General features: G+C 34.5%; 1 protein-coding gene across 1 annotated transcript in view; it reads left to right on the forward strand.

Moving 5' to 3' along the window:
- LOC124374002 (UNC93-like protein MFSD11) overlaps positions 1 to 21,658 on the forward strand; it is a gene marked incomplete at its 5' end in the record, with an annotated part of 44,922 nt that extends 23,264 nt beyond the window's left edge. The window contains 8 exon segments of the mRNA XM_046832308.1: positions 617 to 786; positions 4,663 to 4,839; positions 5,387 to 5,640; positions 14,923 to 15,048; positions 19,215 to 19,389; positions 20,340 to 20,394; positions 20,396 to 20,476; positions 21,351 to 21,658. Of these exon segments, the coding sequence (XP_046688264.1) occupies positions 617 to 786; positions 4,663 to 4,839; positions 5,387 to 5,640; positions 14,923 to 15,048; positions 19,215 to 19,389; positions 20,340 to 20,394; positions 20,396 to 20,476; positions 21,351 to 21,542 (1,230 nt within the window). The 3' untranslated portion in view covers positions 21,543 to 21,658.
- Positions 21,659 to 23,629: the final 1,971 nt, after the last annotated feature.

Raw genomic sequence — 23,629 nt, forward strand, 5'->3', positions numbered from 1 at the left:
CCTTTAAAAAGCCCAATTCGATCGAATCTACATGATGTCTTCGGAGAAAGGCTTCAGTTATTTAAGTTTGGAATAATAAAATATTTTTGGATGTAGACATGTTGCCTGAGAAACCGTGTTGGCCCAAACATATTTCTAACCCTGAAAACAAGTTTAGTAAGTACTATCCTCTCAAAAACACCTTGGCACGATGGTTATTGGTTTATAATTTCTAATATCTTTGGGTAGGCCATTTTCTTGAACAGGTACAATATGGGTAGTTTTAAATATTCCAGGGAAAACATATTAAAGAGAGATTGGTTGTATAGAGGGGAGAGAGGTTGAGCATGCTGGTGTGTACAGTATTCGATAACAGAGTTGGTATGAAATCTGAAGCTGGACCCTAGGTGGTATCGAGAGTGTTGTGATTCTTTAATACATCTTCATTATTTATATGACAGATAGATATAAAATAACTTAAAAAGATCTTTGGGTTACTGGCTACTGATAACGACTAGCATTTTGTTTTATGGCAAATTAACAGTAGTGTGTTTGAGATGAAGAGGCGTTATACTGTCTGTGAAGTATTTTCTTGTGAATGTAATTGATTTTTGTAATAATGTGCTGTATATTACAGAAAACTATCGTGTCCAGCATCCCTGATGACAATCCAGACTTCGAAGTAGAGGGCTATACCGTCACAGGAGTTATATACTCAACATTTGCAGTCACTCTGTTGTTTGGTCCATACCTCAACCTCGCAATAGGACCTAAGTTAACAATGATCGTCGCTGCTGTTGGGTACATGTAAGTAACTTTAATGTTACCTAATGCTCTTCACTACTTGTAAGAGTCAAGTATCTGAACCCTCTGGTCACGGGGTAACACTGTCTAGTCTCTCATTGTGAACTTAAAAGCTCGCAAAGATTTTGGGATTGAAGGCATTAGTTCATTATTGAAATGAAACTATTTAGTAGTTTGCATTAATATACTAATTACAAAACACTGTTTCCCTCCAGACTACGAACATATTGGCAAAGTACTATACAGGGTGAGGCAGACCACCCATCCGCGACGTATAGTGGCTGAACTGAGAACGAAAACCCCCATATTCCGACCCTAAAAATTCGAGAAATAATTGTTAACAAATACCTCAAACGGTAGTTTGGTAAGGTTAGGGTTATGTTTTTTAAAAGATTTTCAAATGTAAAGTAAGGTCGAGCCGTACCTCATTTTAAAGATCTCTTATTCACTGAAAAGTGTCGAAAAAAGTTTTAATTCATTTCATTGGTTGGGTAATTTAAAATGCAAAATTTTTATGTCTAGCATATTGTAGCAAATCTAAATTCTTATCCAGGGCTACTGGAAAAGTACTGTTTAAAATTATGTTAAATTTATCATTTTGCAACACTTCTCAAATTTTAAGAAATAGTTTAAAATTTAGGATGTTTTAAACTTGTAAACCCTAAAAACATCAAATAGCAAGGCGTGGCTTTCATTGCAACTATAAATTGCTTTTAATAATTAAATTGTGTTGTATTTAAAAGTTGGCTTTATCTTGAAATGACACACAAAAATACTGATTTCTACGACTCTACATTAAAGTACTTGAAAACAGATCTGATGATGATATAGATCTGCCTGTGAAATATGAAAAATACCTGCCTATTTTCAACAACAAATTTAATATTGGGTTTAAATTACCCTTAAGGGACGCTCAGTTTATGATGAGTGGAAGTTTAAATAGAAAGATGACATTTCTTATGTCATACGCCTACATCAAAAAAAGGCAAATCAAGGTTTATAGGCTACTGTCAGAAGCTTGAAGACAATCTAAAGTCTATTTTATGAATACTGTGTCATTACGTATGATCTTGAACAAGCAATGGCACTGCCCAAAATACCCACTTAAAAAGTATTCTATTTGAATTAGCTGTAGGTGTACACCCTTGGGTTTCAAGTACTCGTATATAACAGTAATAAAGTGCTTATTGTATGTGGCCAGAGAACATAGCTTCTCGTGCATTCTGTGAATTTGGTTCTTGTGTATATAAAATGCTTTTAGGCACTAATTTGGCAGATGATAAAAAGAAACTGTAGTTCTTTTCATGTTCCTGTAGTGGAAAAAATAAGAATATGGTAATTTTTATATCATACTAACTGTTTTCCGCGGCTTCGCACGCTTATCATAAACTTTGCCCGTGTATGAGCACTTCTGGTTCAACGCCGATCAAGAAAATCTGTGTATGTTTAGAGCCATTGTACACGTACATGGCTACATGTGCTTTATTAAAAAGTGGTCTAACACTCCAGTTTTGTTCAACCAGAATTTTATCTTAAAGTCAAATATACACCATAACTTAGCGCCTTCAATTAGTTTTTGGCTATATAATATTCGTAACTGTCTCGTAATTGCAGTTTATAGTTTGCAGGCGCTTTGAAAATTGTTATCTTTTATAGCCTGGTGGCGAGTTACATATAAACCTTCTCCGTGAAAAAATGTATATACATAACAATTTTCATAATGATCGGTCCAATAGTTTACGATTCCATAAAGGACAAACACACAAACATTCATTTTTTATATATTATAGATTATGTTTTGTTGAATATTGGAAATTTTTAAGAAACTATTCATACTTTTCTTGTACCCGGGTACACATTTATGCCATGCGACAGTAACTTGGTGTGAACCAAAAAAATCTCAAACAAGACTATTTTTTATTGTATCTGATTGAAAATAGTAGTTGACATGGACACTTCTGGTTTTTCAGCCTAAATAAGATGTGTCTCATTTGTTAGAAATCTTGGTTATTTGATGCTATAATTTCGTTTAGTCGAACTTTCTGCAATACCAGTTTCTTCATTTACACGACTAAATGCATTTCAACATACAGAAGGTAACTTCGGTAAAAGTTAGAGCGAGTACCTATGTTACTTGTGATATACAGGAACAGTATGAAGTTCTATGGTTCACTCTTGGAAAGAATAAATTTTGACAGGGCAATTATAATACAAAACACACTTTTTTCGGATTCGCCGAAGGTAGAAATCCCTATCACTACTAATCAGGAGGTCATAACCCAGCAGGGATCACTTCTGGCTGGTTTATACCCAGTTGTATAGTTGAACCCACCACTGAATCACAGCAAAAACCATTTAAACATGGGCAACCTTATGGATTTACAGGAGGATTACTAACCCTAAATGTTGAGATTCTGGGGTTCATGGGCAATTCGATAGGTCTAATATACTGTGGGAGATGACTGTTGGAGTTGGTGGGGTTTGTTTCCTAACTATCAGAGGTTCTTGCTAACTTCAACAAGGGCGTGCCATGCTCTGCCTGCTTTGACTGGAGATGCTGATTCAGAGCTGGCCTCCCCTTCTTCCGGAGATACATGACTTTGAGATGTAGTGCCCTAATTCTTCCTCATGGATCTTGATAGGAGGCGGCCCCTACTCAACTAACCTTACCCATCCTGAATATCCTGTCACTCCGGAAGCAGTGCTAAAGTTCTTACAGGACTGAGTGCAATTTATAAGCTTCTTGTTCTAAGAGAAAAGAATAAGGTCAGGATGGATGTATAAGATATAACACATCCTGTTTATGCGAAAAGTGACTGTTCGATATTAAGCTTGATAAAGCTTTGAAGACTAGAACGTCGATACAAAATAAAAGTTCTCTCTCAGTTAGTCCTTTCAATAGGTTACATCTATATATATAAAAATGAATGTTTGTATGTTTGTCCTTTATGGAATCGTGAACTATTGGACCGATCATGATGAAAATTTGTACGTATATGTATTTTTCCACGGAGAAGGTTTATAAGCTATGCCCATCCCTTTCCCGATTCAGGATTCCGCCCCACTGGTTACAGAAATACCCATAAGAAATGCATTGCAGCAAACATATGTTAACGTCTTTTCAAATTTTTAATCAGCTGTTCTTTGTAAACATATATTACACTTATAGTTTTAAAGCATAGAGTAAGCTTAAGAGAAACGACAAATTTTGTTTAAACTGTTTTTGCAATCACTGTTAAACATAGACTTTACTATCCAGATAATACAATTCAAATTTGACGTAAAAATTCACCTTTAACTGCAATATTTATTTAATATAAACCATGCTCATGCTTGATCAGAAGAGTAATGCAGATATCATAATTACTATCTTACGTTGGCTACAAATATAAAGAATGTTATAAAATCAACCTTAGTTGTTTTTTTTGACAGAAGTATGGTTCTCAAAACTCCGTGTGTACATATTCTCTCGATCGAGACAACAAAGCAAGCGCAATCGTGGCATCGGAGATATAACTAATTTAATCTAAAATTTATTATAGTAAAAAAAAAATTTACTAAGTAATATAAGGACTTCGGTTCTTAAGATTTGCGTGCGAAGCCGTGGGTAACAGCTAGATAGAGGCAGGAATATGGTACATACCTTCATAATACGCCCAAGAGGCTCACGATGGAACGACTATCAATTATCTCAGCAATGTTTAGAATGTGATAGAAAAAGAATAAGTGAATATAGTGTACTGTTTTCAACGGGAAATTGCGTGCGAAGCCGCGGGCAACTTTTGCAAAAAATTATTGAAATGCGCAGCAAAGCGCGCCGGGCCCGCTAGTAAACTATAATTTGTGACCATTGTTAATTTTTCAATGCTTTGATTTCAGGCTTGGGATGATTCCATATATTGTGGAGAATGAGTGGATGATATACGGGGGAGCCGTTATAAGCGGGGTATCTGGTGGGTGTCTGTGGCCAGCCCAGGGACAGTACATGATAGAAAACTCCTCACCTCAAACTACGGCCAGAAATGTGGGCATTTTCTGGACAATATTTAGGACTTCGTAAGTATCAAACTAATGACAGTTAATACATTTACATTTTTATGCGTTACAAATGGAATAGTTATAACCTAACCAGTTATTATTCTTATATTTAATAGCAAACTTCATGTATGCCGACATGTAATCGTCAATAATTTGAAAATAATTAATCAAGAAAAATTAACAATGACCTAAGTACCTCATTTTATACGTATGGTAGCAAATACTTACATGCAGTAAGCAGCAGTTTGGTTTAATCTGCAACCATTTAAACAATCTTTCCCATCCTGCCCGGTTTCTCATTATCTTCTGTCTTTGGATTGAAGGAACCATGGCGTATGTATTACGGAACACAAAAATATCATTATTGCTATTGTCGAATATTTATTATAGTCTTCATTTTATATTTTGACACAGTTCTCAACATACCACTAGTAGTTGCCATCGATGTTCTATTATATATCGATGGTAGTTGTCATCGATGTAGAATAGAACGTAGTTGTATGTGTAAAATCTCAGCTGATAAGAAATATTCATGAAACTACTAACGAAACCTGTTGTATTACAGGAGTCTGTACGGTAACCTGTTTGTCTATTATAAGTTCAACGGAAAGCAGCATATTGACCAGTCTACAAGACGGACAGTGCTGTCCTTCTTGGTGGGAATAAACATAATGTCAGTAGCATCACTCATGGCTCTTCCTAAATCTTCCAGTGACTGTAAAACAGAGGGCTACAGTCCTACAAAAACAGTGAAGAAGTTTTGGGCTATCCTTAACTCACGCAAGATGCTTTGGCTTATATTCACATTCATCTATACAGGTCAGTTAACACAAAAAAAGAAAAAACGATAACTATAAAATCTTGTTACTTAAATTGAAGAAAAAATTGACGATGCATGGAAGGATTCTGAAGGAAACATGATTTTCCGGACATTTGCCATTGTTCAGTAATAAAAAAGTCAGTAAAACTATGTTTCGAGGTCTGCAATCTGATCTCTTCTTCAGGTAAATAACCAACCTAACACATAATTACAAACTAGGTTAAAATAAACAAATAATACCAGAACGTTGTGACTCGCATAAGTCAGAAATCACAACTACCATGTTGTGTGTCAACTTCACTAATTCTAAAACATGCCCTTAATAAAACACTACACACAGCACTAATTCTTAAAACCGAATTGCAGAATACATGCCACAATAGGTCTTTATTAACTTACGACTGACCAGAGGTCGCTAATGAATTCAACAAATTCTTTGCTTAGGTTGTAGGTGACCAAGGACTCAGTCCGCGTCAGATCCAGTCGTTCCCCCATTAGTACGGAGCCCACCAGCCTCCATGGCTTTGTCTCCGGTCACAGAGGAGGAAATTGCCAGAGAAATAAGAGATTTTAATCCAAAAAGTCGAATGATTTGAATTACGTGTCAACGTGGCTTCTAAAACAGTGTTCAAATTATTTGCTGAAGCCACTCGAACACCTAATTATTAATCTCTCTTTTCGCTTTGAAACTTTTCCCTCCTCTCTCAAAATGGCAAAAGTCACCCCAATTTTCCAAAAAGCCGACACGTGTCCCGTTCAAAATTACTGCCCGATGTCGATCTTGCCGTCTTTCAGTAAAGTTTTGCAAATTCCTTCTTAATTCGGATCGCTAATTTTTTTTGGAGAGTCACAAACTGCTATCAATAAACCAATTCAGATTCCGAAGTAGGAAGTCAAGATTAGACGCAGTTGTTGTCTTGATAGTAGATGGACTTGAAGATTAAAGAGACACATTAAGTGTGTTTCTAGACTTATCAAAAGCTTTTGACTGCGTTGATCATTACACCTTGACTAAAAATCTGGAATATTACGGGGTACGGGGAGTGCCTCTCGATCGGCTCATATCGTATCTTAGTAATAGTAAACAATTCGTCAAACTTTCAAACATGCAATCGGGAGAGTAGTGCCTGAGCTGTAGAGCCTCTCAAGGTTCCATACTAGGTTCGCTTCTCTTCTTATTGTATGTCAATGACGCTGATTAATCGCTTAATTAAGGGTGAATCGTCCAATACGCAGATGACACGACTCTCTGCTTGAATTCAAAATCAATCCCAGAACTGGAAATTATGACATTCACAGAGCTCAACAATACAATCCAGTACTTCAACGAGCTCAATCTCAAAACAAACCCATCAAAGTCAACTTTCCTCAAATTCTGATTGAGAAATACGGACTCAAATTGGAATCCAACAGTCATGTTGGATGAAACTTAAGTCGATCACGCCTCTCGAATAAGTTCCTTAGGATATACCTTGATAGAGGGCTGACATGGAATTCTCACGTCGACAATGTCTGTTCAAAACTGTCTTCAGGCATTTATGTTTTGAGACAGCTTTCCAAATACTGCCCAATTCAGGTTCTTATGACTGCGTATTTTGAAATGATCTACCAACATATCTCATACGGAATGATCTTGTGGGGAGGTTGTGCAAACATACATTTTCATAGAATGTTCACCCTGCAGAATAAAGCAGTTAGAATAATTGCAAAACTTCAACACAGAGAATCATGCAAACCAGTATTCAAAAATCTCAAACTGTTGACGCTTCCCTGACTCTATATTCTGGAAACATATCTTTTTTCAAATCAAAATGCAAGGTCATAAGAGGTAGTGACGTACGCTCTTATGACACTAGAGGCAGGAATAACTACCGTACTGGAAGACACAGGACGGTGGCTTATGAACGGTTGCATTCGCAGGCAGGAGCTCAATTCGTCAACAAATTGCCAAATTCGATAAAATTTCCACAATGCCTAAAGCATTTCAAAATCGTCTGAAAACCGCGCTGATCTCGGCAGTTTTTTATAGTACAGACAGGTTCGTGGCAAACGATTGGAGAACACCTAATTGGCTGACCATGTGATTAGAGTGGGAAAATTATTTAATGAATGAGAATTTGGGTGAATGAAAAACTGTCTGAAACTGTGAATGAAAAATGTCTGAATGAGAACCACTGTAATTTATGAATGCAAAAATTTAGCTTTTAAATGTTATGACGATTGCGATGCAATTTATATTTTCCTTTATGCCAGTGCTTAATTTCTAAAATTTTAGGTGTGGGAACTCTTAAAGCGGGAAGCTCAGACCGGTGGGTATGGAATACACCCCAGGAAGGAGGGGGGCCCTCACCCAGGAAAACTTTTGAAATTATAACTGTAAACCTTTGTTTTTAGGCCACCCAGACATAATAATACATTCATTTTTATAAAATACCAAGTGATATTTTAATGCTGTTTATTTTCTTTAAGGTGCTTGATTAGGATGTAAGAAAATAAAAACACCTTGTTCCCTACTTTAAATTTCCCAGAAATATTTGGTTTGATTTCATTGACCATTTTGTTTGAATCAATGAAGCTCGCCAATATTAATTTTTTAATGAATGGTAAAATAAAAACAAATTGAGCCTTATTCACAGTTTTATTTATACACATTACAGTAGTAATAATAATACATATTAATATGTAAATGGATGTTTGTTAATATAACAGCTTTTTTACAAGTTTGCATATTTTACAAAAAAATTGCATACCTTATGGGTACAAAACAATATTAATACATTCAAAATAAACCAACTTCTTGGAAAGGAAAAGGAAGCGTTTAATTACACACAAAATAAATGACACACAGAGTGGAGTAACACGGTTTCATTTTTTAAAATTTAGTGTAGTTTTAAAAAGTTAAGGTTGATTATTTTATTTGCTTACTAGCGGGCCCGGCGCGCTTTGCTGCGCATTTCAATAATTTTTTGCAAAAGTTGCCCGCGGCTTCGCACGCAATTTCCCGTTGAAAACAGTACACTATATTCACTTATTCTTTTTCTATCACATTCTAAACATTGCTGAGATAATTGATAGTCGTTCCATCGTGAGCCTCTTGGGCGTATTATGAAGGTATGTACCATATTCCTGCCTCTATCTAGCTGTTACCCACGGCTTCGCACGCAAATCTTAAGAACCGAAGTCCTTATATTACTTAGTAAATTTTTTTTTTACTATAATAAATTTTAGATTAAATTAGTTATATCTCCGATGCCACGATTGAGCTTGCTTTGTTGTCTCGATCGAGAGAATATGTACACACGGAGTTTTGAGAACCATACTTCTGTCAAAAAAAACAACTAAGGTTGATTTTATAACATTCTTTATATTTGTAGCCAACGTAAGATAGTAATTATGATATCTGCATTACTCTTCTGATCAAGCATGAGCATGGTTTATATTAAATAAATATTGCAGTTAAAGGTGAATTTTTACGTCAAATTTGAATTGTATTATCTGGATAGTAAAGTCTATGTTTAACAGTGATTGCAAAAACAGTTTAAACAAAATTTGTCGTTTCTCTTAAGCTTACTCTATGCTTTAAAACTATAAGTGTAATATATGTTTACAAAGAACAGCTGATTAAAAATTTGAAAAGACGTTAACATATGTTTGCTGCAATGCATTTCTTATGGGTATTTCTGTAACCAGTGGGGCGGAATCCTGAATCGGGAAAGGGATGGGCATAGCTTATAAACCTTCTCCGTGGAAAAATACATATACGTACAAATTTTCATCATGATCGGTCCAATAGTTCACGATTCCATAAAGGACAAACATACAAACATTCATTTTTATATATATAGATAGATTAGTTATTATAACAAATATGTACGGATTTGTAGTATAATATTGTAAGGCAATGCCAAGACTGTTGGTAAACTTAGTTTTAGTTGTTTGTTAATATTTTAAAGTGAAAACTACAAAAGAAACAAAACAACAATACACAAAACTAACTGTAAGTACAAAAAAGAACTCAGAAACTTGAGTTCAGAACACAACTATAAGTTAGGCATAGGCTAGTTATTTTAATGAAAACTTAATGTTCTGAAATTCTAAAAGATATTTAAAAAACAGATTTAGGAAAAAAGTTCCCACAATGCAATGCTGTCTTCATGGTAAGTTTTCTGCCCTCGTTGTTTTGACTTGGTGTCAAGTGCAGAATGGTGTCCCTTCGCCAGCCAGGTTTTGACGTGTCGCTCGGATTGTATCTAGCCACAGGAGGTCCTAGGAGCCTGATCCGCAATAAATCGCAAACAGTGCTAATGTAGAGTGAAGATCTAAGAGGAGACATAATTAGATTCATTGCAGAAAACCCACGTTCACATTCAGCACTAGAAACTGCAATACTTAATACTATTTATGATGGAAATCAGTTTCTTAAACGACGGCGGTTGCTCTAGAATAGTAGGTTTCTCTCCACTTAACATAGGCTTCAGTCCCTGCTTGAAGTGTCTGAAGTCTCTAATTATATCCTGAGAGCTGCTAATCTTAAATCTATCGCAGATTCGCTGGATCTCACATTCTCCGTAGGTGATGGATAAGTCTTTTGGCCAATACATGGGGTGGATCACTTTGATGTCATTCATGATTTTGGTGTAGTGTTCAGCCGCATTTGAAGATGATGATAGCAACCTTGAAGTCAAGTTGTTAGCGAGGCTCCGATAGAACTGTTTTTCTGGAATACTGGGTATCTTGGATCTTACACAAAGTTTAACATCTTGAAACATCAAATCGTCAATAGCAATTTTAGCTTCCACTGACGTCTACCCATGTTTTCAACTCGGTTTTCAAACACTTTGATTAACAGTGTTACATCACTGTGGGCTTGGATAAGGTTGAGGCTTGATTTTTGAAGCTGTAAGGACAAATCCGATAACTCTTCTAGAGCATCGAACATCAATGCCAGGTTGTGTACAAAATTTGTAGAAGATAATGTACTACAAAGCCCTTTGTAAGTTGAACGTTGCTTCGAGTCCCTTTGTTTGTCTTCATATGCTTCAATGAAATGATTGTACAAAGCTTTAAAATCTGTCCAAACTGCTTTCACCGCCATTAAGCTGGAGGCTACCCAACGAGTATCTAAAACACGGCCGATTTTCAACATTTGCTCCTCTAGTCCTTTAGCAACTTCTGCCAACTCCCTGCTGTTTTTCGGTGAACAACTAAACATGTTTCTAATTTTATCCATGAATATCTTAAAATGATTGATTCCAGCTACTTCTTCTATGGAATCGTGCACGGCAAGCTCTAAACGATGGTTCAAACAATGCCAAATGAACAAGTTGGGGAACGTTTCAGTAAGCTGTATAGCAAGGCCAGATTTCTTGCCTAGTAGCACTGAAGCACCATCACAAGTTAAAGCAATCATATGGTCTTTCATGAATTCAAAGCTTAGACCTAATGCTTGTAACTGATTTAAAAGTTCTTGTAATATACCAACTGATGTTGTGCTATTTAGCTCAAAAAGTGTTAAGAACACTGTCATAGGGTTTTGCATTCCCTTTAGAACAGTTCTGATATAAACCACCAAAGCATTTTTGTTTGAAACTGAAGTGGCTTCATCCAAAAGCAGGGAAAATTTAGAGTCTGACTTGATTAGGCCATTTATCAAGTCTGATTTCATTTCATCAGAAATATGATGAATTATATTGGAGCAAGCAACATTTGAATGTAGGATTCGCCCCATATCTAAGCCATTCATTATTTGAAGATCAATTTCAGTTTCAAACTCAAAAAATGGCCTATTTAGTTTAGCTTGCTTATAAGCCGTGCGGAAAATGCGCTCAGTTACAATCTGCTGCTCTTTATGCATAGAAGCAACAGCTTTTTTCATTGTATCTTTCTTAGCTTCAATGAGTATTTTTTCAGCTAAAGAATGAGCTCGAGACCCACGGTGTAAAAATATCTTTTTCCTAAGAGAGGATTGCTGGTCTTTTTTATTGTTTCCATAAGCGGTAACAGTTCCTAAAACCCACTCTTCGCTAATCTTTAGGCCCTTCGTTTTCTCTGCACCTAGAGTACTCACACTACGGCAAACGTTGCAACCTAGTTCTCTGTTCACAATTAACCATGGATTTTTAGCTTTAAATTCAACAATTTGTTCTTCAGACCAACAAACTGGCTGTTCACCCCTATTAACAAAATCATTATTTTCATTACTAACCTTAGCTTCGTCTGCATCAGATCCCAAACCCACCAACCTGGATACTATTTTGACCGACGAGGAAGTCGAAGGGGAATGGTAATCGCAATTATCCTCATTGATCCCGATTGCGTCTTCTTTTTTATCTTGATCAACAATTGAAGTTGTAGTCAATGCTTCCGAACTGCAGTTCTCATTATTCGCATAACCTTTTTGTTTCTTAGGGTTAGGTTTAAAGAAATCAACAATTTTTCTGGTAGTCATAGTCAATTAGGAAACTATTTAGCTGCACCAGCACTAATAAGCATAAACACGAACACAATCAACGACCTGCACCTCAAAAACGAACTTAAGCGTGATGGGATGCGATGCAACTTGTAACTTAAACGCGAAACACACCAAGGTCAAGTCAACTAGTCAACACACTTGTGATCACTGGGGCGGTGGCGCGGTGAAGGAATGGAGGGGGAAAGGAAGGGGGTGGGGTGGGTATTGCTTTGTTATTGAGAGGCGCAGCCGCGCATGCGCGAACTAGGATGACTCGCCCGTCACCTTCCTCCTGCCTGATTCCGTGCAAGACTCATCACAGCAGAGCTCACAACTGCTTGTACGGGCGCTTACTATCTGCTTACGAGTCACTCGCAAACAAAGCATAGCATAATATTGATCCTACCTACAATTTTTTTAAACTAAAACTTGTACTCGTAGTTTTAAAAGCGTTCCCTTGCGTTCCGGCACTCTTGGGAGGTAAGGGAACGCCGTTCCCTTGCGTTCCCACTGAAATTAACCACTGCTTTATGCAATAAAACATTGAATTGAATTGGATAGCAAATAGTAATCGTCTCGGCAGATACAAGATGGCGGCAAAAAGGAGGGAACATTAGTGGGCCTTTTTTTATTATTGTTTCATGCTAGATGAACTTCTTAAAACTAGACTGTGACTCCAGATTGTTTATTAGAAATTGTAATATATTTGACACTTTTGGTTTTCTTTTTAGTTCTTCAGCATTGGTAACGAAATCGGCCTAGTCTCTATTGATGGTTGACTGATTGGTTGGTCTCCATAAATTTATAAGGCCTCCTTCTTAGTTTCCTTTTAAAGAAATGAGATTCCCGATATATTATGTTGGATTCATCTCAATTTATATGATGGTCTTCGGACCAACAATAATGTGAAATTTTTCATTTTTCTGTTAAAGTGTCCCTCTCTCGTGTTTGCTTTGTGCTCTTTTATCCGTACTTGTAATGTCTTCTTTGTCTCGTCTATTATATACGCAGCTAAATTTTATACTGCAAACACAGTTTTGGAATCCTGAGTGCCATTTTTTGGTTTAGTATGAGACTTATTTGAAACTTAAGAGTTATTGTTTTAAAAGCGGTTCTAATGTATACTTTCTACCTACTCTTCTAATTGTATCCGATAATCCCGACACATAAGGGATTAAAATAAACTATAATTTATCACTATTCTGATTTACTGATTCAGGAAATGTTTTTTTGTTCGTTTGCACTTATTTATTACTGATTGAGGGCATCAATTACATCTAGCATTCTATTCAGTTTTCTTAAATTACTCTTTTAATCCATATTTATCTGAGCACAAGGTCTTTGCTCTATCAAACAACGAGTAGGCTACTACTTTGACAGATTTTTGATGGTTTGATTGGTAATTTAAAATATTTTCCTGTGAGTGTTTTCTTTCCAAAAACAGTTGTCTTAAGGACATCCCTATCTCTTAATATGCACATATCTAAAAAAGGAGGCTTGTTTTGTACTTCCATTGTGAGGCGGATGGAAGGAGAAATACTATTAATGTGATTAAAAAACTCATTCAATTCATTGTCTCCATGAAGAAAAACAACAAAGTTATCATCCAAATAACTCCACCAACTCTTTGTTTGAACTGAGCTAAAGCCAAAGCTTTTTGCTCAAATCCCTCCATAAAGATATTAGCGAAAATAGGAGACAGTAGACAACCCATTGCCATCCCCTCATCTTGACGGTAAATTTGACCCTCTAACTCAAAATTATCGCATTAAATGCAACGTGGAGAGTTCAGTCAAGAAATTCAAAGTTTCGCAGGATTCCATCCAACTTCCACATCAAGATTTGAAAACATACTGCCAGATCGTCGATAAGGGCAGTTTGAGCATTTGTAATAAAAACACTGATGTTAATAAGCCGGACATATTTGTTTCACTTTTATAATAGTTTATAAAGCACGGCAATCATACGTTAGACCACGTGTCGCATAACAGGCTTCGATTAAGTTGCGTGCAGAAGTTCAAGTTCACTTCATTCTCGAGAATTCCCGTAGTCAGATAGACAGACATAAGTTATACAGAAAACATCATTTTAATTTCTTCGACAGACAAAAGAGAAATTGCGTCAGCCTACTAAGTGACAGGCTTCAACGCTCGGCCAAATTCAAATTTTGAACATTAAGTTTAAAATTGTACAGATTATGTTACTTGAAAAAGCTTGCCATATGATATATTCACATTTTTCTGATTGAGTTAGGTTCAATATAAGTGTTTCAAGTTACAGTGAAGTGGGAGCTTACTACAACTCAAGTGTGCGCTGAAATCAAATCTTGTCATAGAATTTTAAAATTGATTTTTTATGCTATTATTTTTCGTTTTAATGTATGAATAAGCGACATGTGTTAGTATGTTTAAATGTCATATGATTGTACTCAGTAAAAAATACAATATTTATTCCGCTATTTACTAATAGTCGCGATGGTTACCCATGCAAAGATATTTGTAATATAAAGGGTTAATTATTAATGAGACAAGCTAGTCTAAGAAGTGATTTTACTAGCTGCTCTAACTCTTGTTTTGGGTCGTGTGTAACATGGTTTTTAAAAGGTTAAATAGTATAAATTGACGCCAGTCATATAAATGGCAAAATCTGAAAAAATAAAAGAATTATACGAAACTGATTATAATATTCTTGTACATGAGTTTATTGGTTAGTCTGAGGAGGACATTGATGTATATTGTAGCTCTCTCAAATCGTTATTCATATAATTGTGTTTCTACTGACGTTATTTTCTGATTCTGAGAAAATCACAATAAATTAACTTTGTTTGCAGGTTTGCAACAAGCATTTGGAGAAGGAATATATAGTCCGAGTATTGGATTCACTTTGGCATTTGGGAATTACGGCAAGGAGTTGGTGGCACTTAGTGGCATCGTAATGAGTATCGGCAGTCTAATTGGTAAGTTTTACGATTAGCAATTGAATATTTAATATAATTGGCCCTTAACTGGTTTTCATGCGTAGCTATTTCTCACTGATACAAAATGGTGACTATTTTTTAACCAGAGCAACGAGAAATAGATCTCGGATTGCGAGTAGTTTGAATTTAATTTGTAATGCAATTGAGGACATCTAAATAAAAGTATTTGTTGCAATACATTCATGAAAAGTACTCGATAGAGTATATTCACTACCAAGAGCTCCATGAATCATCGTTCAAAGCAAACCAATAATTATTCGCTTGAATAAATATGCATAAAGTAATTTGCTTTAATGAGTAAATAAATATGTTACGTTCGAATGAACCATGGATAGCTCCACGTTTATTCCTGATCTAAAAGACTACAAAAACGCAATAAATTCATCTCTGAATTAATTTAGAGTGAATAGTTCAGTCTCTATTTAGTAGAGACTCAAGACACAAATTTCCTCGTGGCAAACATATTTAATACAACTGATCTGAAAATATTGAAATATTTCACAAATACTTTTAACCTACTAGTAACAGTATAAACCTTTAATAAAAGAAAATATTTGAACAGTAATCCTATTCACATTACTAATAATAAGTTGTTAGAATAATATTATAAATTAAGCCTGGAACTATGGGTTTCTGTAGGGGGGTAAAAGATCACGCCATTTCAACTACTACATTAAACTTAAGGTTTTAGCTTATGAAAACATTAGGATACTAAAGAGAACAATAATTATTGCGAACTGATCTATATTTTTATCTCAACTCTTTTGAAAATTCTAGCATTTTTTAAGAATTAAAAAGTAGATAAATATTAAAACATCTACTGTATTTTCATCATACAAGTGATAGATACGTATATAGCAAATATCATAAAAACTAAGGTACAATTTTATTATCTCAGTTTTTCTGACTAACGTTTTGCGAAATTTATTTGACATAAAAGTGTTATGGTTTTATTGTAATTGATCAGAGCAGTTATTTTATATTCGATTGATATTATAATAATGTTAGTTTTCGCTTCCTGCCTTCTTAAAATTCTCAGGTATTGTATTATAAAGCTTAAACTTCTTTCTCCAGAGTTAACTGACAATGGAATGGTTAGGAACATCGTCAGTGTATAAATTTAAATCAGTGGAATGTATGGTTAAGCTCCTTGAATTTAACGTTTTTAAATAATAGTGAACATTGATAGGGATGTGTCATCCTTAAAATGTTGCTCTATTACGAATAAATAATACTAAAACTTTCAATTACAAACATAAATTTTTCCTTTTTACTTCCATTTCATGAATTTAAGCATTGTTTCAGAATCCAATTCATATTTATATTTCCCAGAGTCACGAATATGTTACTTATTTTTATTGTTATCCTCTTAAATGTCTTCAAAGAGAGACATTCTAGTCTCCAACTTGTGACTTGTTGACTTCACCTTCTAATCTCATTAGGCACTTTTATCTCTCTTTTCTCTACCCTGAAAACTACATAAACACCGTTCATGTAAGTTATGAACTTGACAAGAGTAATATCCTCAAATGATGAATGGTATTTTGAAAAATTCATTGAGATCATAGGTCCTTCGATGAAAGCCTGTATAATGGTTGTTTGTAAACAACCTTGAATGACTTTGCAGACCACCTTGTCTTGCTTGTAGCCTACAAATTAAGTGGTACATCTTTCTTACGAATGCTCACCTTGAAGTTGAGTAAAGAAACATTCATAAATATTGTTAAGCATACCAAAATTAACTTTTGACGTGAGTATTAGCAGCAACTGCATGAGATCCTACTAAAATCAACGATTGTGCAGCACGTGGTTAAAAATATACTAAATCGTTTTCCTGAAGAAGTCTCTACTATAATCCTTTATATATTCCCATCTTCGCCTGTTTTAAAAATCACAGCAAAAATATACGAAACTTTCTATTACTTCTGGAGAGTTTGATTTTACTTAGAGAACTATGGGTAAACTAATGTCTGGCATAGTGTCAAACATCAAAGAAAGAAATACATTTAGATTCCTAAATTTCTTCAATTTAGTTTGTCGGATTTTATGACAACCATTTTAAGAAATTAGTCTTGAACGCTGTGAGGAAAAGTATGCTTAGTCAATGTAATGTTTTAAGAATACTATATAGGGACACAAGAGGTCAATAGTATTCAAAAATTGACAACAGTGTGGTCACTAACATCGCAAACCTTTTTACTATCCCTAAAACTCATTCCATTGTTCAGCTAAAAAGAGAACTAAATCTACATTGCAATATAGTACTGTCTTTCAGTGTTAATGTTCTTGAATAATTTGATCCTAAAGCTCTTTATCAAGGCCAGCGAATCCAAAAGAATACCTTATGGATGTCCACGAACAGAAATACATCTAATAGTCTGAAGACTTTTCGTGTTCTGCTATTTTATAATTGTTTCTAGTTAGTCAGGATCGATTTTAATGATTAAAATAAAATACGTTTTATATATCCTACCGACAATTCAATCCAATTTCATGTGGTCTTATGGTTATGGTAACATGTTTCGAAGGTCAACCTTTATCGTCAGACCTTTGTAGCCATGGTGGTGGATGGCTTTATCCCCTCTTGTGGAGTTATATGTTCCTATCAGTTGGTCTGACAACGGCACTGACCTCTCCACTGTTGATAAAAATGTTAAAGATGATATTAGATTTGTATTTTAGTTGTTCATTCAACAGGTTGATACCACAGTTACTTTAAAAACCTGCATACATTTCGTATTCTTCCAATGTTTTAGGCCATTTTCTATATCATTCATGTTGCATTTTTTTTATGAAATATACGTTGGGCGAGTAGACCTTTGTTTATTTAATTTTAAATTGGTATAGTGTTCCTTGTACAATATTTGTTTGAAAGAACAACCGGTTTGTCCTATGTAATGTATGGGCAGTTGTTGCAATTTACTTTATACAGACCAATCTACAGTAAGTCACATACCTGCTTTTTGATTTGTTAGTTGTTTTAAATATTTATGTCATATTTTTTTAATTCATTAGCAATAGTATTTTGTGCAGAGTGGTTATTTCAATACATACGGTACACATTTTTCTTATTGAACGTGTTCACGTCTATTTTGTCATTTTCATTGTGTTTATTCGCCAATTTATTGACCATATTATATGGAAACAGTTGGATTTTGCGTATGTTTAATTGTATTTAGTTCCTTAGTATATGTTTTTAGGCTTAACACGTCGCCATAACCATAAGACTACATTAAAATGAATTGGATTAACGGTGGTGTTTAAAACACATTTTACTTTAGTTAGTTATCATTCGAGTTTTTCTATTTCAAAAGTCCCTCTTCTTTAGTTCAAACTGATATTTTTGACTGTGACACGTGTATGAGATACGAAAATAACCTACAGGGTACACAGGAAACCGTATTGATACTGACACTGTAATACAGCTAAGGTCTATTACTTTTTCCATTCGGAAGAGTTTGTAAAAATATCAATGGTTTGTGACATTATATTTTAACTTTTTTTGTTTTGCCGTCACATATCTTTCCACCCGGGAAACGCGACTGCCCCTTTGCCCCGTCCCTGTAAGTAATATTACTGCAATTAAAATTCCTCTATTTGAATTTGGAGCCACTTTTCAGATTTTAGGTTAAAAATTTCTGTTGTCTATTCAAAGCAGGGAAAACTAACAGTCTGTAATTTAGGTTAATAACCTGTAACAACTTTATTATTATCTGTGATAGAAGTTGCGCAAACGATCCGAGCTGCTCGAAGTAAAGGACAGGTAAAAATATCGCATTTCATGAGGCGAAGTTAGGGATAAGGAGACCTTTCTGACAACTAACCTGAGGACTACTTGCTTAAAGATGATTTCTGAACCACCATCAATGGCCGGCCAGGCGGACTGCTGGCACGGACAGGATCGCTCAGCGGCCACCTTCCAATTAGCACCCACGATAACCATTACACTGCGCTATTATCAAATTATAATTATATAAAGTTGAAATAGAATAATGAAAGAATTGCTTATGCAAAAGAAGCAGCTGTAAGTTGTGGTGCAAACAAATCAATCGCTTGGATTAGTAGTCCCTTAACACTATATAAATAATATAAATATCAAGTAAAAGTCAGAAAAGTTATTTAATTATGACTTTTATCCACTTTAGGTGGATTGTGCCCCATTGTGTTCTCCAAATGCATCAGAAGACACAGATATGCTCGGAGATCAATAGTCCTGATCGGCTGCTCGGGCCAGCTGTTGGCTTATCTTATCACATTCATCAACCTACCAGACACTGCGGTGTTTGGCGACACTGATCAACTGAGTCTCATAACTCCGAGGTAAAATTACTTTTTCTTGATATCTAATAGCAAAGTAATAGACATTTTCCATAATAGTAACATCAAATACTAGGATTTGATAGTAATATCATAGTTGTCTTACTGTATTGGTTCTGCAATAAAAGGATAAAAATGTTAGTATTTTTGCTAGTAAAAATTAAAAATATCGTTATAGATAAATAAAGGTTATTTTAATTGGAGTTGGGTTCACTTACTTTGCAGTGCAAATACTCCTATTACTACCCAAACCATCTGTGAAACAATGCCAGTAGTCAGTTGAAGTACTTAGAGGAGAACATTTTCGGAACTGGGAATACTTTTAGACAATGATGTAGAGGAGTTCTATTTTACGCAATGAAGAATTTTGCGTTTCAGAATCGACATCCTTCTCTTCTCTGTCAGGTCAAGAAAGATGTTAAACTCTTTTGCCATAGTGTTATAGTGCAACAATGATTTCCTTGTTTGTCCTAATGAAGTTTTTGTTGTGTATAGCTATTTGGGTTTGCATGTCTCGTTTTATTCCTTCCTATAGTAATATTATATATTCATAATTTATTTTTCAATATTGAATTGGAAGATTTTAAAGTTTATTTTATCAGGTCAGTTCGTCATTATCTGTACAACCATAGTCTAGGTGTGCACTTTTCGATTTTGGGGGCAGGATATCTTTGTGATTTTGAAATCTGTTGTTGAATAAGTTTTAGTCTGTTTACTGTTTTGTTTTAGCCGTATGATTTATTGTATTCTTAAACTTATAATATTTAACAACTGTAGAAGAGAGCAGAGACAGTTCAAGAAACATCATGATCCTATTGTTGTAACACGTAAATCTTGCAAATTCAGGAGTAAAAGAAATATGATATAATTAAATTATTAGTGTCAATCACCTTAAAAATAGTTCTTTGCTAGACATTTTCCTATACTTTAAATCACTCTGAGTACTGTTTCAGTGTAACGCTGGCCATGATAGGAAGTCTACTTCTGACCTTTGGTGATTCTTGTTTAAAACACTCAAATCTTCTCCATCATTGCCGAACTATTTCGAGAGAGTAGCGCCGAGGCATGTGCCTTTTACAAGGTCATCAAGGTAAGACCACTTTGTTCTATAGAGGTAGAACCAAAACCTATATTTATTTTTGTATTTAAACAAAATTCAAATCTAAATATGATATACAAATAACGTGTTAAACTTGATGTGCTTTTTTAAGTGCATATTTTAGAGTTAGTGGAGTTGCCACTCAACATGGTAGTTATAATTCCTAAATTGTAGTTATGTGTTAGGTTAGTTATTCACCCGAGAAAGAGATCAGATTTCAGATCTAGGAACTTAGTGTTACTGAATAATGGCTAATATTGCAAAAGCCCTGTTTTTTTAACAGTCAAAGAAAGAATTTTGTGATTTATTGACCAGTAAAAGTTATTTAATACTAGCTGAGGCATCGGACAAACATGATTAACAAAAATTTAATAAGCTACTATTATTATTTCTTAATTGTTCCTACGTAATTATAAGTTTTAATGTAAACCATATCTCTACTTTAATTAAATAAAAAATAAATTCAAACAGTGTTTTACTAAGTTAGCTTTAAAAATATAATCATACAAATATTGCAATTAAGTATTCAAAGGTCCACAAAAATGTTTAACCGTAAGTTTACGTTAGTTTTGAAAAAATATTATTGCAGGAAATAAATGTAATGTTGTGGGCCCGTTCTATGGATACTAAACTACGAGTGAATTCTGATGTCAATTATTGACCCAAGGTATGATATAGATGCAATCTTAAAAATGATTTGCAATTCTATCTTGCATATTTATATGTTTCATTGTGTTTGATGTGCTTTACTGTGTTTTTGTAATAGCATCGAAAACACATGTGCTATTACAATTTTCAGTTTCTTTTATTCACAGTAAAATTACCAAAATATTTCAAAGTGTACGTAACGTGAATGAATTTGCAGGCTTCCGCCATTGCTACCAGTTTCTACGGATGTAGCCACATCGGACTGCACGTTCAAGCAGCGATCCTGTCAACGATGGCTCTCGTTGGCGTTTTCTTTTTCTTCGTTGCCGACAGCGACATCGCTGCAGCTACTAACGAAATCAAGACAGTTCCTCAAGACATAGAAACAAGTCAAAACAAGAAAATATGAATGTTTTCTTCCAACATGGTTCATAATTGTCCAATTTTATGGTTTCAAGTCTGTTTGTATTTCCAGCTTCACGGACGTTTTATACTTATTTCGTAATAAAATGACATCAAAAACAAGTTTTGTATTTATATTTCTTGACCATACAGATTTGAAAATTTGGGATACTATTGAAAAGTGATTACAGACGTTTAAGTTAATTTTCTTATCCATAAATAGTTAGTAGGCCTAAGTTATAAAATATTAATTCAAACTCTCATACAGCGTTCAAATTTTCAGCACTGCAAAATACATACATACATATACATCTATACTTATTCTGTATATATATATATATATATAATATATATATATATATATATATATATATATATAGGTAGGTAAGAATATGCCGATTCTAGACCACTTTTGGAGCCAACAGAAAATCAATGGAAAATACTGTTTAAAGGACAATAAACGAATCTGTAAACCACGAATGAAAAATTACCGAATCTATAGCTGTTTGCTTCTACTTTCTTAAGCTGTTTTAATGTAAAATATATTGGAAATGTTGTCAAATCTGCTACGAATAAACGAAAAATCTTCGCAGATAGAAAAAATTCAAAGTCAAAAAGTGCAAAACCATTTCTCGGTCGACCTTTTCTCCTCCCTCTTTCTCTTTCTCTCTCCCTCTCTTTTTATGCCTATGACACGATCACTTCTGCCGTTTATAGGCTAGGATCTATATTCAGGCTAGAGAGAGAGAGAGAAGAGCGAGATACGGATAGAGAAATGGTTCCGGAATACGTACTGAATACTTCTGAACTTGGTGTTTCTCCGCTATGGCCACTCGCATTGAAACAGTTCAGAAGTAAACTTCCTAATCGACCAAACCGAATTCGCGGTCATATATACTGAGCAAGAAACTACAACATCCAATCGAGAAGTAAAATTTAAGAAAATAGTTTAAAAATATAATTTGAAAATTACAAGTAACAAAATGTACACATATTTAAAATAGGTAAAATTATCTGACATTTAAAAAAAGAAAATGTTATAATAGTTAACTGAAACACAATTTTTATTCTTTAAAGCAATCTGCATTACCGACATTTTAGTTCCGAAAGAATGCGCAGTATCAATGACAGTCACTACAGACCGACCATCACGATAATCGCTTCGCCCGCGTCATATCCGTTAGTGATATCACGCCGTGAGAGGCACAATCGTTGGTTTACAATCACCATTAAGATAAATACATTTTTTCTATATAAATGGAGCGCGATAAAATATCATGTCCGTTCTGCAAAAAAGAAATTTTAAGAAAAAACTATGATCGCCATTATAATTCTAAAAGTCACGAAAAAAACAAGCAAATTTACGATAATGAACTAAATTATTAAGACAATGGGCTAGAGAAAATCAAATTGCCGATTACGAAAACATGTATAATATTGAGAAATTACGAGAGTTGAAGAGACATTTTAAAAAGGAAAAGAAAGATCTCAATCTATTTAATGATGAAAAAATTCATTCAATAGCTGAAAAGTTGGCTATCGGTACTAACGATAAAACCAAGTCTGAAATCATTGAAAACATTGATAAAACTCTTAACGAAAAACCTGAAAATATCATAGATGTTGAAGTTTTATCCTCTATGCAAGGTCTTTTCAAGCAATATATTTTAACGAATTTGAGCGAAAATTTTATGTCAATTTACAAATATCTTTCAATTATGCGGTCAGAAATTAAAAGTTTAATCGAGAAATTTCAAGAAAATGTTAAAAATATGAAAGGATATCTCTCTTTGGAATGTGAATACGAAAGAACTTTAGTGAACGGTGAAACACAAACGTGTCCAATGTACTTTACTATAAAAGCAGATGAAATCTTTGACGTAAATGACTTTATTACTAAGCAATTTAATAAATTATCACATCGAGAACAGACAAATCATCCAAATAGGGGTTCAGGATGGACATTTAAACGCTGCATACAACTAGTTTTGAGCCTTAACAAACATGAAATGATGAATGCTGGATCATATATCGATTTACCAAAGAAAATCAAAGATAAAAAAGCTTGTATAAATATCAAAAATAAAGATGATT

Source organism: Homalodisca vitripennis, unplaced genomic scaffold (assembly GCF_021130785.1).
Source record: "Homalodisca vitripennis isolate AUS2020 unplaced genomic scaffold, UT_GWSS_2.1 ScUCBcl_6941;HRSCAF=14398, whole genome shotgun sequence".
Lineage (NCBI taxonomy): Eukaryota > Metazoa > Arthropoda > Insecta > Hemiptera > Cicadellidae > Homalodisca > Homalodisca vitripennis.